The 14,378-nt window shown below is 33.4% G+C and overlaps 1 protein-coding gene across 3 annotated transcripts in view; it reads right to left on the bottom strand.

Moving 5' to 3' along the window:
- Positions 1-14,378, bottom strand: part of ARL6IP6 (ADP ribosylation factor like GTPase 6 interacting protein 6) — a 36,463-nt gene that overhangs the window by 12,898 nt on the left and 9,187 nt on the right. For all 3 annotated transcript variants that reach the window (XM_032479452.1, XM_032479453.1, XM_006179043.3), the window contains one exon: positions 9,365-9,497. In XM_032479452.1, coding sequence (XP_032335343.1) covers positions 9,365-9,497 — 133 coding nt within the window. The remainder of the gene's footprint in view (positions 1-9,364; positions 9,498-14,378) is intronic.

Genomic DNA, 14,378 nt, shown 5'->3' with positions numbered 1-14,378 from the left:
CAATAAGGGGAAATTTTAAATCAGTCACTGTCCTAGCAAATACATTTCTCAATTATTATTAAAAATAGAAAATGCTATTAAAATATAAAGTCATTAGAAATGATTGTACTGACTTCAAGGTTTCATGATAAATCTGAGGTAAAGATCTGGATAAACATTTACTTAAAAGATGTAAAAGGTAAGGAAAAAAGTAAAACGTATATACATAACATTGAGCTGTAATGTATCATTCTTTAAAAAAAAACACAGAAGCTGTGGTGAACATTTTGAGCATTTGCTCCACTGCTTCATTAGCCCCGTAATGAGTCTAATGATGTACATGAGTAAGTATCAATTATGAAGTATCCATCATCTTAACGAAGCAAGTTGATTTATTAACCTACACAATAGTAAATAAACCATGCTACAATAGAATACAAAGATTTAACTTAAAGGGTTTCCTCTTTTTTTGACAAGACTTATTCTCCTTAGCACTATATTTAGTTTCGTAGCTATACTGCCAACTTCTCTGGTCCAACTTCTGCTTCCAAAACTTAAGTATAGTCTTTATGATCTCTTTAATCCCTTCTGGATCTTAATTCAGTAATAATTATGCCTTCATATATGCACTAATGTCCTTCATCTAAAATTATACCAACTAGAAGTTTTCACAACCCCATGCTTTGCTGGTGTGATATTAACTAACATAATGACCTACAGGCCCTGAAAGATCCTAAAAATAAGCGAAGTTCTTTAACATGGATTTACAAATGAATACATTTAAGATATCTTATTGTACAGTCAGAGAGAAATAAAGATGTATCTGGCTGGACAAAACTGCTTATTAACCTATAATCTACTTATATATAGCAATCTACTTGGCTGCAAATTGAAGACATGTTAACTTTATTCACCATTATATCAAGGCAGAAAAATGCCTGAGGACATCTGTCCTGGGCACTCTCTTGGTTATTAGACAAAGACAAAGTCCTTATTCATTAGAAAGTTAGGCCAAAAAGTAAAAAAAAAAAAAAAAAAGTGCAAGAAAAATGGGATTCCCAAGCCTTTAGACTTCATGAGTTGGTAAAAAAAACAATCTTTTTTTTTTTTTTTTTCTTTAAAGAGAGTAACTGACACCAAAGTTGCCAAACTTTTGTTTTACCAAGAACAAAGTTTGAAAACCACTACCATCTACTGTCAGCATTATTTCATAAAAGAGCATCTTAACATTTAAAGGATAGAAAGGGGGAAAAAATAGAAAGGATAAAAATCTCATGATAAATTAATAATTACTCAAGAAAAGACAGTTGGCAAGCAGTGGTAGGCCATAGTCAGACATCCAGCTTAAAAAACATCTCAATTAAGGAAAGGAAAGTTCTGGGACTACTATATCTGCTTTATCATCTGATATATGTGTTGCTTTAACTAGTAAACTTATTACCTGAGGGTAGATACTGTTTTTACCTCATTTTGGAGAGGAGGAAATTAAGGCTCAGAAACACTAAGTGAATGACCTGCTCAAAGGTTCTGCTAGCATACGGTGAAGTCCAGATTTGGAAGCCACCTCTTCTGATTTATAAGCCCTTTTTTTAATATAGCAGGCTGATTCATAATTTATGAAGACTGTTGAACACACAGAAAGGGTTCCAAGTTAAACACTGCCAACTGCTACCTCTTAGGTATTTTCTTATCAGTGCTGTTCTGTGCATACGGATACCTTTGTCTTTTCAGCAGCCCATACATAACACATTGTAAATAGCAGAAGCAAAGGCCATGGTAAACAAGTGCAAAGCAAACACTCACTAGCTATATTACTTTATGAAAGTAACAAAAATCAAGAATATTTAATATGATCTCTTACAGGATTTTGTTACATCTAAGTCTCCATTCAGATCTGTAATGGAATATATTTAGTAAGACATGCATATATTTTAACCCTTTACTTCAAGAAGCCACAGTGCAGTGCCATTAATAGTGACAGCATTACAAATGATAGCTCCCAAAAGTCCCTAGATAATGAAACTTTATGATACTCAAATATAAAGGCCAAGTTCTTGATCTCTTTTGTCAGTAGCTTTTCTTTCCTACTGCAATTAGCCATCTGACATCTGTTTCATCAGTCCATGGCAATAAAGAATGTGATTTGACAAAGAGGCAGCTCTCCAAAATCTGTATGAAAGAGTCATAGTATCAATTTATTGTGTTCAATGTTAAATCTAGCATGCTTGGAAAAGAAACTTCTAATTCAAATACTAAATCACCCAAGAAGGTCTTGACCTTCCAGACTTCTATTACTGTCCAAGTTAACAACTCATATAGCTCAGTGGTAGAGTGCGTGCCTGGCATGCACAGGTCCTGGGTTCAATCCCCAGCACCTCCATTAATAAATAAGTAAGTAAATAAATAAACCAACCAACCAACCAACCTAATCACCTCCCCCTCAAAAAAATTAAAAAAAAAAAAAACCTCGTAACTTCTTTTCTATTGTAATTTTACTATTCTGTTTGCACAGTATCTTCTTAAACCCCAAGAGCTAAAGCCTTGAACGTCAATAAGAACAAGAACTTAGAGAAAACCCTTCAATAACAAAGAAAAATAAACTTAATGTGGAATAGAAAAAGAATATTATATTACAGCAATGCCAATTCAAAATCGGGAATCTTCCAGGATTAAGTATTCTATTCACTGTATGCCTCCCTCCTACAGTAATAGTAACAACAAACACACATTCACACACAAATGTAATGGAGATTTAGATATGTCAGCATCCAATTACACATTCACAATTTTACACAGGAAATAACACATGCAGAGTATTAGATCACATGTGTTAATTTTTAGTTTGTAAAATAGTTACTAAATCCAATTTACCAGAAAGCAATTCAAATGAAAATCAACTGTTCCCTTTTCTTTTTTACGTCTAATTTATTTTGCAAATACCAAATGGCACTTTAAGGCAATATAATTTTTTAAAAAGCTGTGTAGAAATAAATTTAAATTGAACTAAAAGCATGTATTTGTTGACACAGTGTGTCCTGATATTTATCAAATACCATCTGTGGTTGGAAGAAGAAATTGGAAGATGAATAACTCAGAATGATCCAAACAAAAAGACCAACAGCATCAGGAAGGTAGCAGAGTCCCTGGTTTGTATATTAACTATGAAATACTACAGATTGCCACCCAAATTCTATGGATTATAGTTTAGGCAGGCTTTAGTGAAAAGAAGAAGTTCCTCTTTACCTTGGCACATTCCTAAAAATCATGACATAACACCAATAATTATAAAGTTGTCCTGCATTTTGACCACGAGCCCCACATCAAATAAGCCATAAATACAACCAATAATACATTTAAAAGCAAATACTAAACTTCAAACGTTTCTAACAATATAAAATAGTAAATATATGCCCTTATATCTATAAAATGAGCACCCAATTGTGCCTTCCAATCTGCCTCATCTTAGGAAATGCACAGATGTGACCATTTGAGAGGCACCTGAAGTACAAATACTAACTCTGACTGAGTAGAGTTATAATAAAAGTATTATTATTTTGCTTGATTTCTGACAATTCAAAATGGTACCTGCTGAATAATTCTGAGGGTTTAGGTCTTGTTTAAAAACTATCTATGGAAACTTAAAATGATGTCTATTTTTTCTTTTAATAAATACTGCTTGTTATATCCTTAATAACTTTAGCTACAAGCATTGGTTTTTTTCCTCCTTGGAAATAAAGTCTCTGTGGGTATTTCCAGCACAATTTCCTATCTCTACAAAGTTAACTTCTTGGCTTGAATGTTATAGGAGTACATGCTGTTAAATCTGAACTTTGATCTAAATAAGATCAAATAAAATCACACCAGGAGTAAGACTTTTGTAATTATCACTAGCAATTGTAATGAATACCCTTAACTTCTTTAAGACTACTGGCCCTTAAAAGAAATATATTTGCCCGTGACCTTTGCCTCTATGTAAAAGCACTATTAGGTAGACAAATTTAATCACTTGTTTCACTCATTTTCATACCATTGTTACTGAATATTTTGACTCTTTATTACAAATGAGCTGTCTACACCCTGCTTCTTGTGAGATCCATCACATACATTATCATTTCCCCACTAAGTTTATTTTTAGACATTAAAGTAACAATTTTATCCTCGCTGAGACCTATTATAATCATTGAATGGTTTTTGTTTTTAGCATGCTACCTCTAAACCTGCAGCTACATCACTGCACCACTAGATGGGGGTTGTGCACACGTAATGTGAAATGTAGAGGTCATTCTAAAGTGGAGAATTGTTTCTGGGAGAAAACGATGAACGAGGGAACAAAGAGTAAAATTTTAAGAACAGATTTTAATTGGATTTAGCAATACTGCATGGGCAAAAATGCCAGACAGCAAAAGCTCACAGTGAGTGCCTCTGTCAATAAAATGATGCTGTTTCAATCAGAGAAATTTTTCCTGTTGATTCATTTCATAATGAAAAGGAGATGAGCTAGCTAGTATGACAAACAAAAACAAAAGGCCAGGCACTAGGTATGCTAAGTGCAAATTATTTGACTTTGTGCAAGGTACTTAAATTCCTTGGGACCCAGTTTCTTCATTTGTTAAAAAAAAAATGTTGGACCTAGACTAATGAAAACCCCAAGGGTGACTTAGCAGACTTAGTTCTCCTATAATCTTTACTAGGAACATCTAAGACATTTCCAGTAACCCTAGAATATTCATTAAAAAGGTGTACTTGTTAGGAAAAACACAACTTCCAGGCACGTCTCCTATCCAAATCTAACTTCCTCCCCAATCAGGAGGACTTAGATAAAAGTTCTGGTGCTGCCATCAGTCCAGCCTACAAAGAATCTGAAGATTCTTTCAAGCTTTGAGTTCTCTCTGAATGCAGTATCTCTGCATGGGTAGGTCACACAGTTAGACGCATTAACTCCTAGAAACTATAATTGAAGCAGATCACCATAATGTTAAATATTGATTACATACACACTGTTATATTTGCCTACTTGGAAATCACTTGACAAAACCCAATGTATGAACAGAGGAAAGTAATGAGGAGGGAACTAAAAATGTTGATTAGGTAGTGGAGAAGAGCAGGATAATGAATTATAAAGTAGCAAGAAGTGGCCAATACCTACATAGATACTACCCTAAGGAATCTAAAGTTAACTGCATCTGCCTCTTGTTCTCTAACACTTTCACAGATTTTCAGAAACAACTAAGAAGATAATTTAAAAGTACTATTGATCCAAATTTTCTTTTCCACAGAGTCTGCTTCCTAATACTCCTAATACAGGTTTGCGTGTGTGACATTGCATATACCTTTTAACTCAGCAAAGTTTGCAAAGTCAGCATGACAACCATCTTTCTTAAAAACATGTCTTTTGAAGCCCATTAAGTATCTGACTGAAAATATATCATAAAGTTCTTTAACTATCTTGTATTTCATAAAGGGCTTGTGTGTATGTAAAAGTGAAAGTTTCTAAGCTATATCTTTCTGGATTATGTTTGCGTCCATCTCCTTACCCCCAAATTCATGTCAAAACCTTACCCTCCCAATGTGATGGTATTATGAGGTAGGGTCTTTAGGAGGTAATTAGGATTAGATGAAGTCATGAGAGTGAAGCCCTCATGAATGGGATTAGTGCTCTTGTAAGAGTCACAAAGAGCTTGCTTCCCCTCTCTGCTCTCTGTCTTGTGAGGATATAACGAGGAGGCCATCTGCAACCCAGAAGATGGGCCTCACCAGAAACTGACCATGTTGGCACCCTAATTTCAGACTTCCAGTCTCCAGAACTGTGAGAAATAAATTTGTTGTTTATAAGCCACCCAGTTTATGGTAATTTGTTACAGCAGCCTGAACTAAGATAATATCTAACAAACATGGAAGAGTAATTCTGAAAAAAATTTTAATGAATATAAGGGTTTTATTTCTTAACTCCTCTCATGAATTCTTGATCCAAATTGCTGATTTCATTAAATGTCTCATCTAGTATTTACTACATATCAATAAGGATTATTATTTTCTTCCCTTGAGGAGTTCATGTTTCTAGGGGAGTACAACTAATTTACAGCCATAGTAAACACAGTCATCTCAATTTTTTTCCAATTCTACTAGTTTAAAAACAAACAAACAAAAAGCCTATATGTTTAAAATCTGCAAAGGAGAGCAAAAGACTGCTTTTTAATAAACCAATTAGACTTGATTACTTTCTTCACACATGATATTCATGGAGTTGGAGAGTATTTTTAATAATAATCTTAATCTAAGAAAAAATAAAGAGAAAAGTCTCTTCATTTTATGATGTCTTAATTAGCTTACCTTTCTTTAGTTTCTAATTAGTTAAGGAGACCTCTGTTTAATAAATTATCTTAGACCCTAGCTATTATTTATATTAGATTTCCTTTAAAAATTAAATTGACGTATATCATGACTACTCTTTAAAGTGCACTTAAAACATTGAAAATTTCAAAGAAATACTAAATAGAAAATGTTCCAATAAAAATGTTAAATAAAGTATACTGTGACAAAAATTTTCATTTTTTCAAAATATGCAAAGAATGGGAAGACATACATTAAAATGTTGGCAGTCACCTTCTCTAATCATGAGTTTTTTCCATTATTTTCTTTTTGCTTTTTAAATTTTCAGCAAAGAACCTGTATCATTTTTATATAGTCAGAGAAAATATTTACATTAACATCACTATTTTAGGTAATAAAAGAACACGTTAGTTACAAAGATACTTTTATAAAAGTATGATGCTGCAAAATAATAAAATATATCAATCTGATTTCTAAGAAGATAACGTCTGAAGATTTCAACTTTCTCAAAAGGTAGCAAAGTTGTTTCCCTGTACAAGCACTCACTCTACTGGTGATACAGAGAATCTACTTATTCTGCCATTTCTGAAGTAACTGCATTATTTTCTACAAGCACTAGAGGGCAGGGTTCTCAACATAAAACAATTCCACAATTATCATTACAGTGTATGTTTTTTGGGGGTCTGTTCATAATGTGATCAAATATCACTATATTTATTACATGTATTTTTTGGACTGTGCTTCTGTTAAACATATGATAATTTTTAGTAACAGTCTGACTCCCATGAGCTATTTAATAGCTGATTTATCATACATAAAATTAATTTATCCCCACTTACATACTGAAAGGAATTCAAACACATACACACATACAATATACATATTTCAAAACTTATTTTTAGGGCTGTATTAACAAATATGTAATCGAAGTCTCTGATATGACACCAACTCATATTAAAATTGAATGACTAATAAAGACATTGAAAAATGAGGTCCATCACTACTCGTTCTAGTTTAATAAAAAAATGCAATGATATTTTTTGAGAAATTAGCTAAATGCCCTCAGAATTCCAGATCTTTAAGGAAACAAAGAAATGCTTTTCTCTAACTCCAAAAGCTTCTAATGTATGAGGTTTATGAATTCTGGTGGAAGAGAAGCTGAGAGGGAAAATGACATTCCAGGAAGAGAGAACACCAAGAGTAAAGTCATGGCATCTCAAAAGTACAGTTTACTTGGGGGATGTCAGGGTAATTTGCTACATAGCTACAAGAGAGGGTGCACTGGAGAAATAAGCTGAATATAAAGTTGGAAAAGTAAAGTACAGTCCCTTGGGGAAGAATTATTATGCTGTATTTGGAAGTCAGACTTTATTTTGAAGGCAATGGGAAAGCCACTGAAGACTTTTAAACAAGGGAGGGGTGTGACTAACATCTGCTTTTAGAAAGGTAATAATATACAGGATGAATTAGAAGAGCGAGACCTTGGAGTAGAGACTAATTAGTCAAGTACACTGACTTAAATAGGGCAAAAACACTGTGGGTGCTAAGACTAAGTATTCCAATAATGTTTCAAAAGGCAAGAATGACTGGACTTGGTGAAAGGCTGAACTATACAGTGAAAAGGGGTTTCAAGTCTTGATAAGTGGGTAGATACTTATGTCTTTAAGAAAGACTGGAGTTTTAATAATTTTAAGTGCCAGGTACTCTCTGAAATCCAAGTTGCAAGATCTACTGAATACCTGTAAATGCGGGACTAGAATTTGAGGAAAAGAGGGACATAAATAAGAAAAAAAGTAAAGTTTGTGACTTACAAAAGGAGTCTCTCTCATTGTATCATCTATATTAGACTCACACGCCTTGTTAAAGTAACTGATGTCAATGAGCAGCAATAAAATATGTATCTGAACACTTAGCAAAATTAACTTTCCAACTGAACAGTACCCATGTAAACTATGGGATGGTACAGCACTATTAGGTATAACTTAGTCAATTTAGATTATTAATTAATCATTATCTACTCAAATACATACACAAAACATTTATTGGCAAGTACATGATTTACACTACATATACAGATAGGGATTAAGACATTTAAAATACATATACACATTTCATCTGAAGTGAAGCCAAAATTTTTAAAGATATCTTTATAAGACAGAAAAATCAGTTTACTAATGATGAAGGCCAGGAGTAACAATGATTATTAATAACTATCATCAGTATTAAACTTATTTACAGAGTCCCTCAAATGGATTTTCTTACTTGATACCTACAAGTTGTCCATGGGGAGGGCTGGAGCTGGCAGTAGTAACAACAATAACAATTATAATACTCTGATAACACACATATCATTAACAGAATTTATTTTCTACTCTTCGTCTTTTCCCCCCTCCCTCCACCCTCAGATTGTAGAATACACTAGAGGTCTTAGATGCTGTTATTCGGAAATTTATATTTAAAACCGGAGCCTTCCCAACATAAATAGACTAGATTAGAATACGGACTACTGAATTTTCTAGAATTCTATGAAACAGAAAATACAGACCAAAGGAATTTAATACTGTTCCACTATGAAATGTATGTAATCTGGTCTAGACATATAAATTGGATGCCATACATCGTTGCTAATTACTACACATAGTTTAAATCTGAGGAAAAGTTTAATCCAATTATTAGGTTATTATAAATCTGACTACTTATGCATGAATCTTGTAAAACTTTCACATTACTAGTATTAAATGAGCCTTCATAAACTATTTTAAATAAAATCCCATCCCAAAAGGACAAATAGCCATTAAAATTTCTTTTTAGATCATTTCTGGAATTTAATTTTTTAAAAACCCACTCCATTATCTATGTATGGGAGATTAAAATACTCTTCTCTACTTATCTAATGGCTGAGACAAGCTGAAAACCTTGAGTCATCTGTATTGTATAGATTAAAGACTGGGGCCTCAACATATTATCCTACAAATAAGCAGCCTCTTGTTTCTATTTTAGTATTTTCAACAGAGTTGGAATGGGTTGAAAAAGAAACAAGAACAGGAATACTTACTTGAACCTAGCAGGTGAAAGAGGAGTAGGAGGAAACATTCCTGGTTCAAAAGAATCAAAATAAGTCACTGTCCAAGAAAAGCTGCAGCAGGAGAATCCGGCAGTTAAGGATATTATGAGTAGAGTCCAGAATCCTTAATGGGAAAAGAGAGGGGAAATCTGAATTATTAACTCTAAATCAATTTAAATTAAACCAGGAGATCACCTTCAGAAGATCGTATGTATTTCTGATATTCTAAATTATACATAACTGATATAAGGTATGTGAGTTTAGTAGAAGTGAACCCATGTGGAAGTGTAAAATACTAAGAACAACTAGAAGTCATATCAAATATTTTAATTCAGTTTTAATTTCCTATGTGAAAAAAAGAGTACAAATTCAGCTTAAGGATGTAACTTTGATTCACAAAATTCAACTATAGGAAAAAATGGTTCAAACTCTTCACTGGTAAATGTCCTGACGTTCTTCATTTAACTTTGTGAATCACAACTTGCTGCCTCCTATTACTTAGTACAAAGTGATTCCTTTCTTTCCACACCATGCACTTTTGACATGAATCAACTTTAGAGTGTTTACTCTTTACAGCTTTTTTATTAACATTATAAACTTAATTTGATTCTTTAACCTTGCTCAGTATATAAACAACAATTTCCAAGTTCTAAATGGGTTGGGAACCTAGATTTTATTTTCAGTCAGACTGAAGCTTTATTTTGAAAAATAAGTCAAAAGCACAATACTATATGGGCTGCAAGGAAAGAGAAAAGAGTTGAGAAATGGAAGAATGTGGGGAATAAACAAGGTTAAAATAGAGGGAATAAATTAAAGGATTTCAGACAGTTTACTAAGCCACCACTACTGATAAGTGTGTGTATCTCTGGCCTCAGCAGCACAGAGAGGAAGGAAAGGTTGAGAAGACTACAGTAGAGAATGACTTATGAATTACAAAATTTCCTAGCTGCAAAGGTATCTTTATTTTAGCAAGAAGCAGGAAGAAATGTGTGCATTTAACTGGTTGTAAGCCATCTGAAACCCAGTAACAGACTGATCAAACTGGTAAGTTAAACTCAGAGCAATGAAGTATTAGAAAAACAAAAAAACTGTAGCAAAGTATTTTTGAAAGATAAACTTTTTTTTTTCTCTTGATAGTCCCCTTTCCTTTACCTTCTTTTAAAAAGATAATGGACTTTGCGTTCACTGCCCCAGAAGGATGTGGCAAAGAAAAGACAAACAGCCCCAGTGTCTCTTTGATTTTTATGTTGCAAAATAATAAAGGGAACGATGATAGATATAAGCACGAGGAGGGTAGATAAAGACAGAATGTCTTAGACAGCAAATATAATGACTGGGGTATAGAACAAAATGTTTGTGTAGAACAGGGAGAAAAGAGTGAAGGTTTTATCTATGGGTGGGAAAAATTCCCATTTTGAAGAAGTGTGTTGTGTGTGTATGTGGGGAGGGAGTAGTGCTGCTGGGGCTTCCTGGTGGAGCCACACAATACCAGATTGGAGCTGTGTACAGTATCTTGGCAGGTGGGCCAGAGCCAAGCTTGCAGGTGCTTCTACCCTAAATGGGGCATAAAAATAGCAGGCGGTCACATGGCTGGAAGGTGGAACCTCTGAAAGGGCATCCTGACGAGAATGCAAAATGATTCAGCAGTAACTCATTTGAGCAAACGTCTTGAGGACCAGATTGCACTCCCATCCCAATATCCTTGCACAATCAGCCTCTAGAATCTCAACCAAACCTGGGGCTGAGTGAACAAAACCTTAGTAAAGACTGAGGCACAAACTTCCTGTCAACCTGGAGACTTGGGACTACTGTGGAATGATGGAAATTTGTAAATATTTTAAAAAGTGAGAAAGACACAAAATAACAAAATGTGAGGCTCTCTAAAGCCCATCAAGCTTTTTTACTCTAACAGAACGCCCATCAAATTTAATACTAAAATATCCTTGAGTTTTCAGAAATGACTAATCCATGATCTAAGTGCCTACCTCACCTTGGGCATTTTAATTATTTTATATTCATTCTGAAGTAATCAACAGTTACATCCCTGACAAAAGTCAGGTCACAATGATAGTATGTTGCAACACTGTGGTCTAGAAGTGCTCGTGCTTCTGAAATTACTCAATTCATGTGTGAACAATCAGAAAAGCCACATAAATCGGCAACTTCCAACTCAATTTTTAACAAGTTCCTACCTCCAGAATCCTGAAGCAAAAATTTGACAACTAATATTTTGTAAACTCATTTTACCAAGAGTTAAAAAATAAATTTCGTTTAAGAATTAAAATAATTTTTAAAAGGCACAAAGGCATATAAAAATTAAGTTAAAGTCTTCCCTCCCTAATTTACCAATTCTACTTCTAGAAGCAATCAGCTGAGAGTACTTTTCATCTTCTATAAAAGTTTAGGTATCTAGGAGCTAGTTATAAACATGAAATGTACAATATGTATATATTTTCTGTTTATCTTCCAAAAGTGGGATTCTCACCAGAAAAACTGTCCTGCACTTTTTTCCCCACACATTGTTGGAAGACCTTTCATATCAGTACATGTAGGTACAATTCCATTGTATATTTTTATTATTCCAGTTTTTCACTATTAAAAACAATGCTGTGAGTAATATTCTCGTACTAAACAATACAGTTATAGAAAGGTATCTGTTACTGCTGTATCAAAGTACAGAGGCCTTTAAATAAATACATACACCCTTCTTTCTTCTCTATAGTTCAATTTTCATCAGTTGATGAAATGATGCAAATTCATTTCTTGTATCAACTGTAACCTCTTGGACTCAACGTTTTCACCTAAAGCAAAGCAAAGCGTGTATGGAAAATCCCTATTCTAATCCCTTGGCTGGAGTTTTATATTCACTTATCTAACAGCATATTTTTGGGGGAGATGATTTATCAAAATACATGATTTCAGTTTCAAAGTATAGTTACTTTTCTAAAATCATGCTGGCAGCTTTATGTATTTCTATAAAAGCTTCCAGCAAAGAAAAATTGTATGTTCTAAATATTTTAATTATATTTAGCATTTCAGGTTCACAGGGATGAGATGACTTCGGTAAGTTTTATGAACTCAGAGATTTGGAGTTATCTGCACATATTACGTCAGCAGAAAAAGCCAGAAAAACAAAACAAAAACCTCCCCTGTTGCCACTGTGAAAAAGGTTTCTTATTAAAACAATGTTAAGAAATCAATTACACATTCTTCATAATATGTATTCCTGCCATAAGTAATAATAGGACTAAATGTGACAGCTCACTGATAATTTCAGAGTCCCATTTTAGAGCTTCTGATACTTGAAATGTGTAAATAAACTGTTACAGTATGAAATACAATGCAATAATAGAAAAGAATGTAGTAGATGTACATATACTGATATAGAACGAACTCCAAGATATTTTAATAAAGCTGCAGCCCATGCATGGTTCCAATTATGTTTTCTTCAACAGTGACAAAACCACATTTTAAATCATCATATATATGATACATTAAATATATATAAATGAATAGAAAAAGATCTGAAAATACACACAAGCAGATTAGTGGCTACCTTTACTTTAATTGTTAGAATTCTTTTCCCAGTAAGACTGTATTACTTATACAATTAACTTATGAAATTAAAAATGAAAATTAATTTAACATTTAGGTAACTTTAAAAGTGTAAAAACTGGCTACTAATAAAAGCCCAGATGTACTCATGCATTAAAATTAATAATTTTTAAATGCTTATATAAGCAAATTTTTGCAACTTCAACAGATTTCAGTTTTCTAACTTAGGAGGATGACAGGTATTTTAAATGATGTAGTATTCTCTCTAAAGTAAACCACATTCTTATGATAGCTCAAGTTTTTAAATCCCTTGAGCAATGTCAAAGCAGAATGCCAGACAGCCCTGGGATCTTCAAACTTAATTATTTCCAAGTGCGGAGCAGAGGAATGGGGTCTTTCTTCCCATGTGTCAGTGCCACCTGAACACAGTTGGGTCTCCACCCAACTGCCTATCCACCTGCAACTCAGTCTGCAGCAATTTCACTCCTCTTCCTTCTGAAAAGGGCAAGGAATGGAAGGGGACATTCTGACAGATGAGTACCTAAACTTGAAAAATTAGGTACATCTCTAGTTTCTAACCATGTTAAATCACCATATTCACATGGGAAACTTGAAAAAAAAAAACTTTTTTATTATGGACAGTTTCAAACACACACAGAAGTAGAAGGAATACAGTGAAACCCCATTTAATCATCACTCATCTTTCAAAAATTAATTCATGGCAAATGTTGTTATAGCTATAGTCTCCCCTGAAGCTTATAACCTTCAGTATACTAATGAAAATAGTTATCACTATCATCTGGTTCCAACGTGCCCTTATTTTTAATCATCTGATGAACAATTTACAAAAGAATAAATAACCAGTGAAAATAACTGTTAGAAATTTTAATAATTGTGATATAAATATAGCAAACCCAAATTTTCATTCTCAATTTCCCTGGTTAAAAAAAAAATACTAGAAATGAGCATGTCCTCTAAGTGCAAATAACTACTTACCAGCTTTATGCATGAATCTGGAACATAACCGTCTTGTAAATACTGATTCCAAGCTTCAGATACATCTCTAATTGATTTTAGCTTATCATTAGTTTTGCTTTTTCTTTTGCATTTGCATCAACAAAACACAATGCTTGAAGCAATTTTAAAAATCTTTCACAGCTCAGAAGACATGGTAGACAACTATCTTTGCTCCATAATTTGCAAAATATTTTCATTTTTATATTTATAAACACAATTTGAATGATCAATCCAATGATTTTTGTTTCATTCCTTTCCAATCACCAGCATTTGTCCACTTACAGTGTCAAACATATTAAAGGAACAGATTTATAAAAGATGAAAAAGACTGTCATACATTCTTTCAGCAAAAGGGAATGGTTCGTGTTTTTGCATGAAGTCCTTCTGTTGAATGACTGATTGGATGAAAATACTACAGTTTTCCAAAAAAAGA

The sequence above is a fragment of the Camelus ferus genome, chromosome 5 (genome assembly GCF_009834535.1).
Source record: "Camelus ferus isolate YT-003-E chromosome 5, BCGSAC_Cfer_1.0, whole genome shotgun sequence".
Taxonomy (NCBI): domain Eukaryota; kingdom Metazoa; phylum Chordata; class Mammalia; order Artiodactyla; family Camelidae; genus Camelus; species Camelus ferus.
This window is presented reverse-complemented; position numbering and strand designations above follow the sequence as displayed.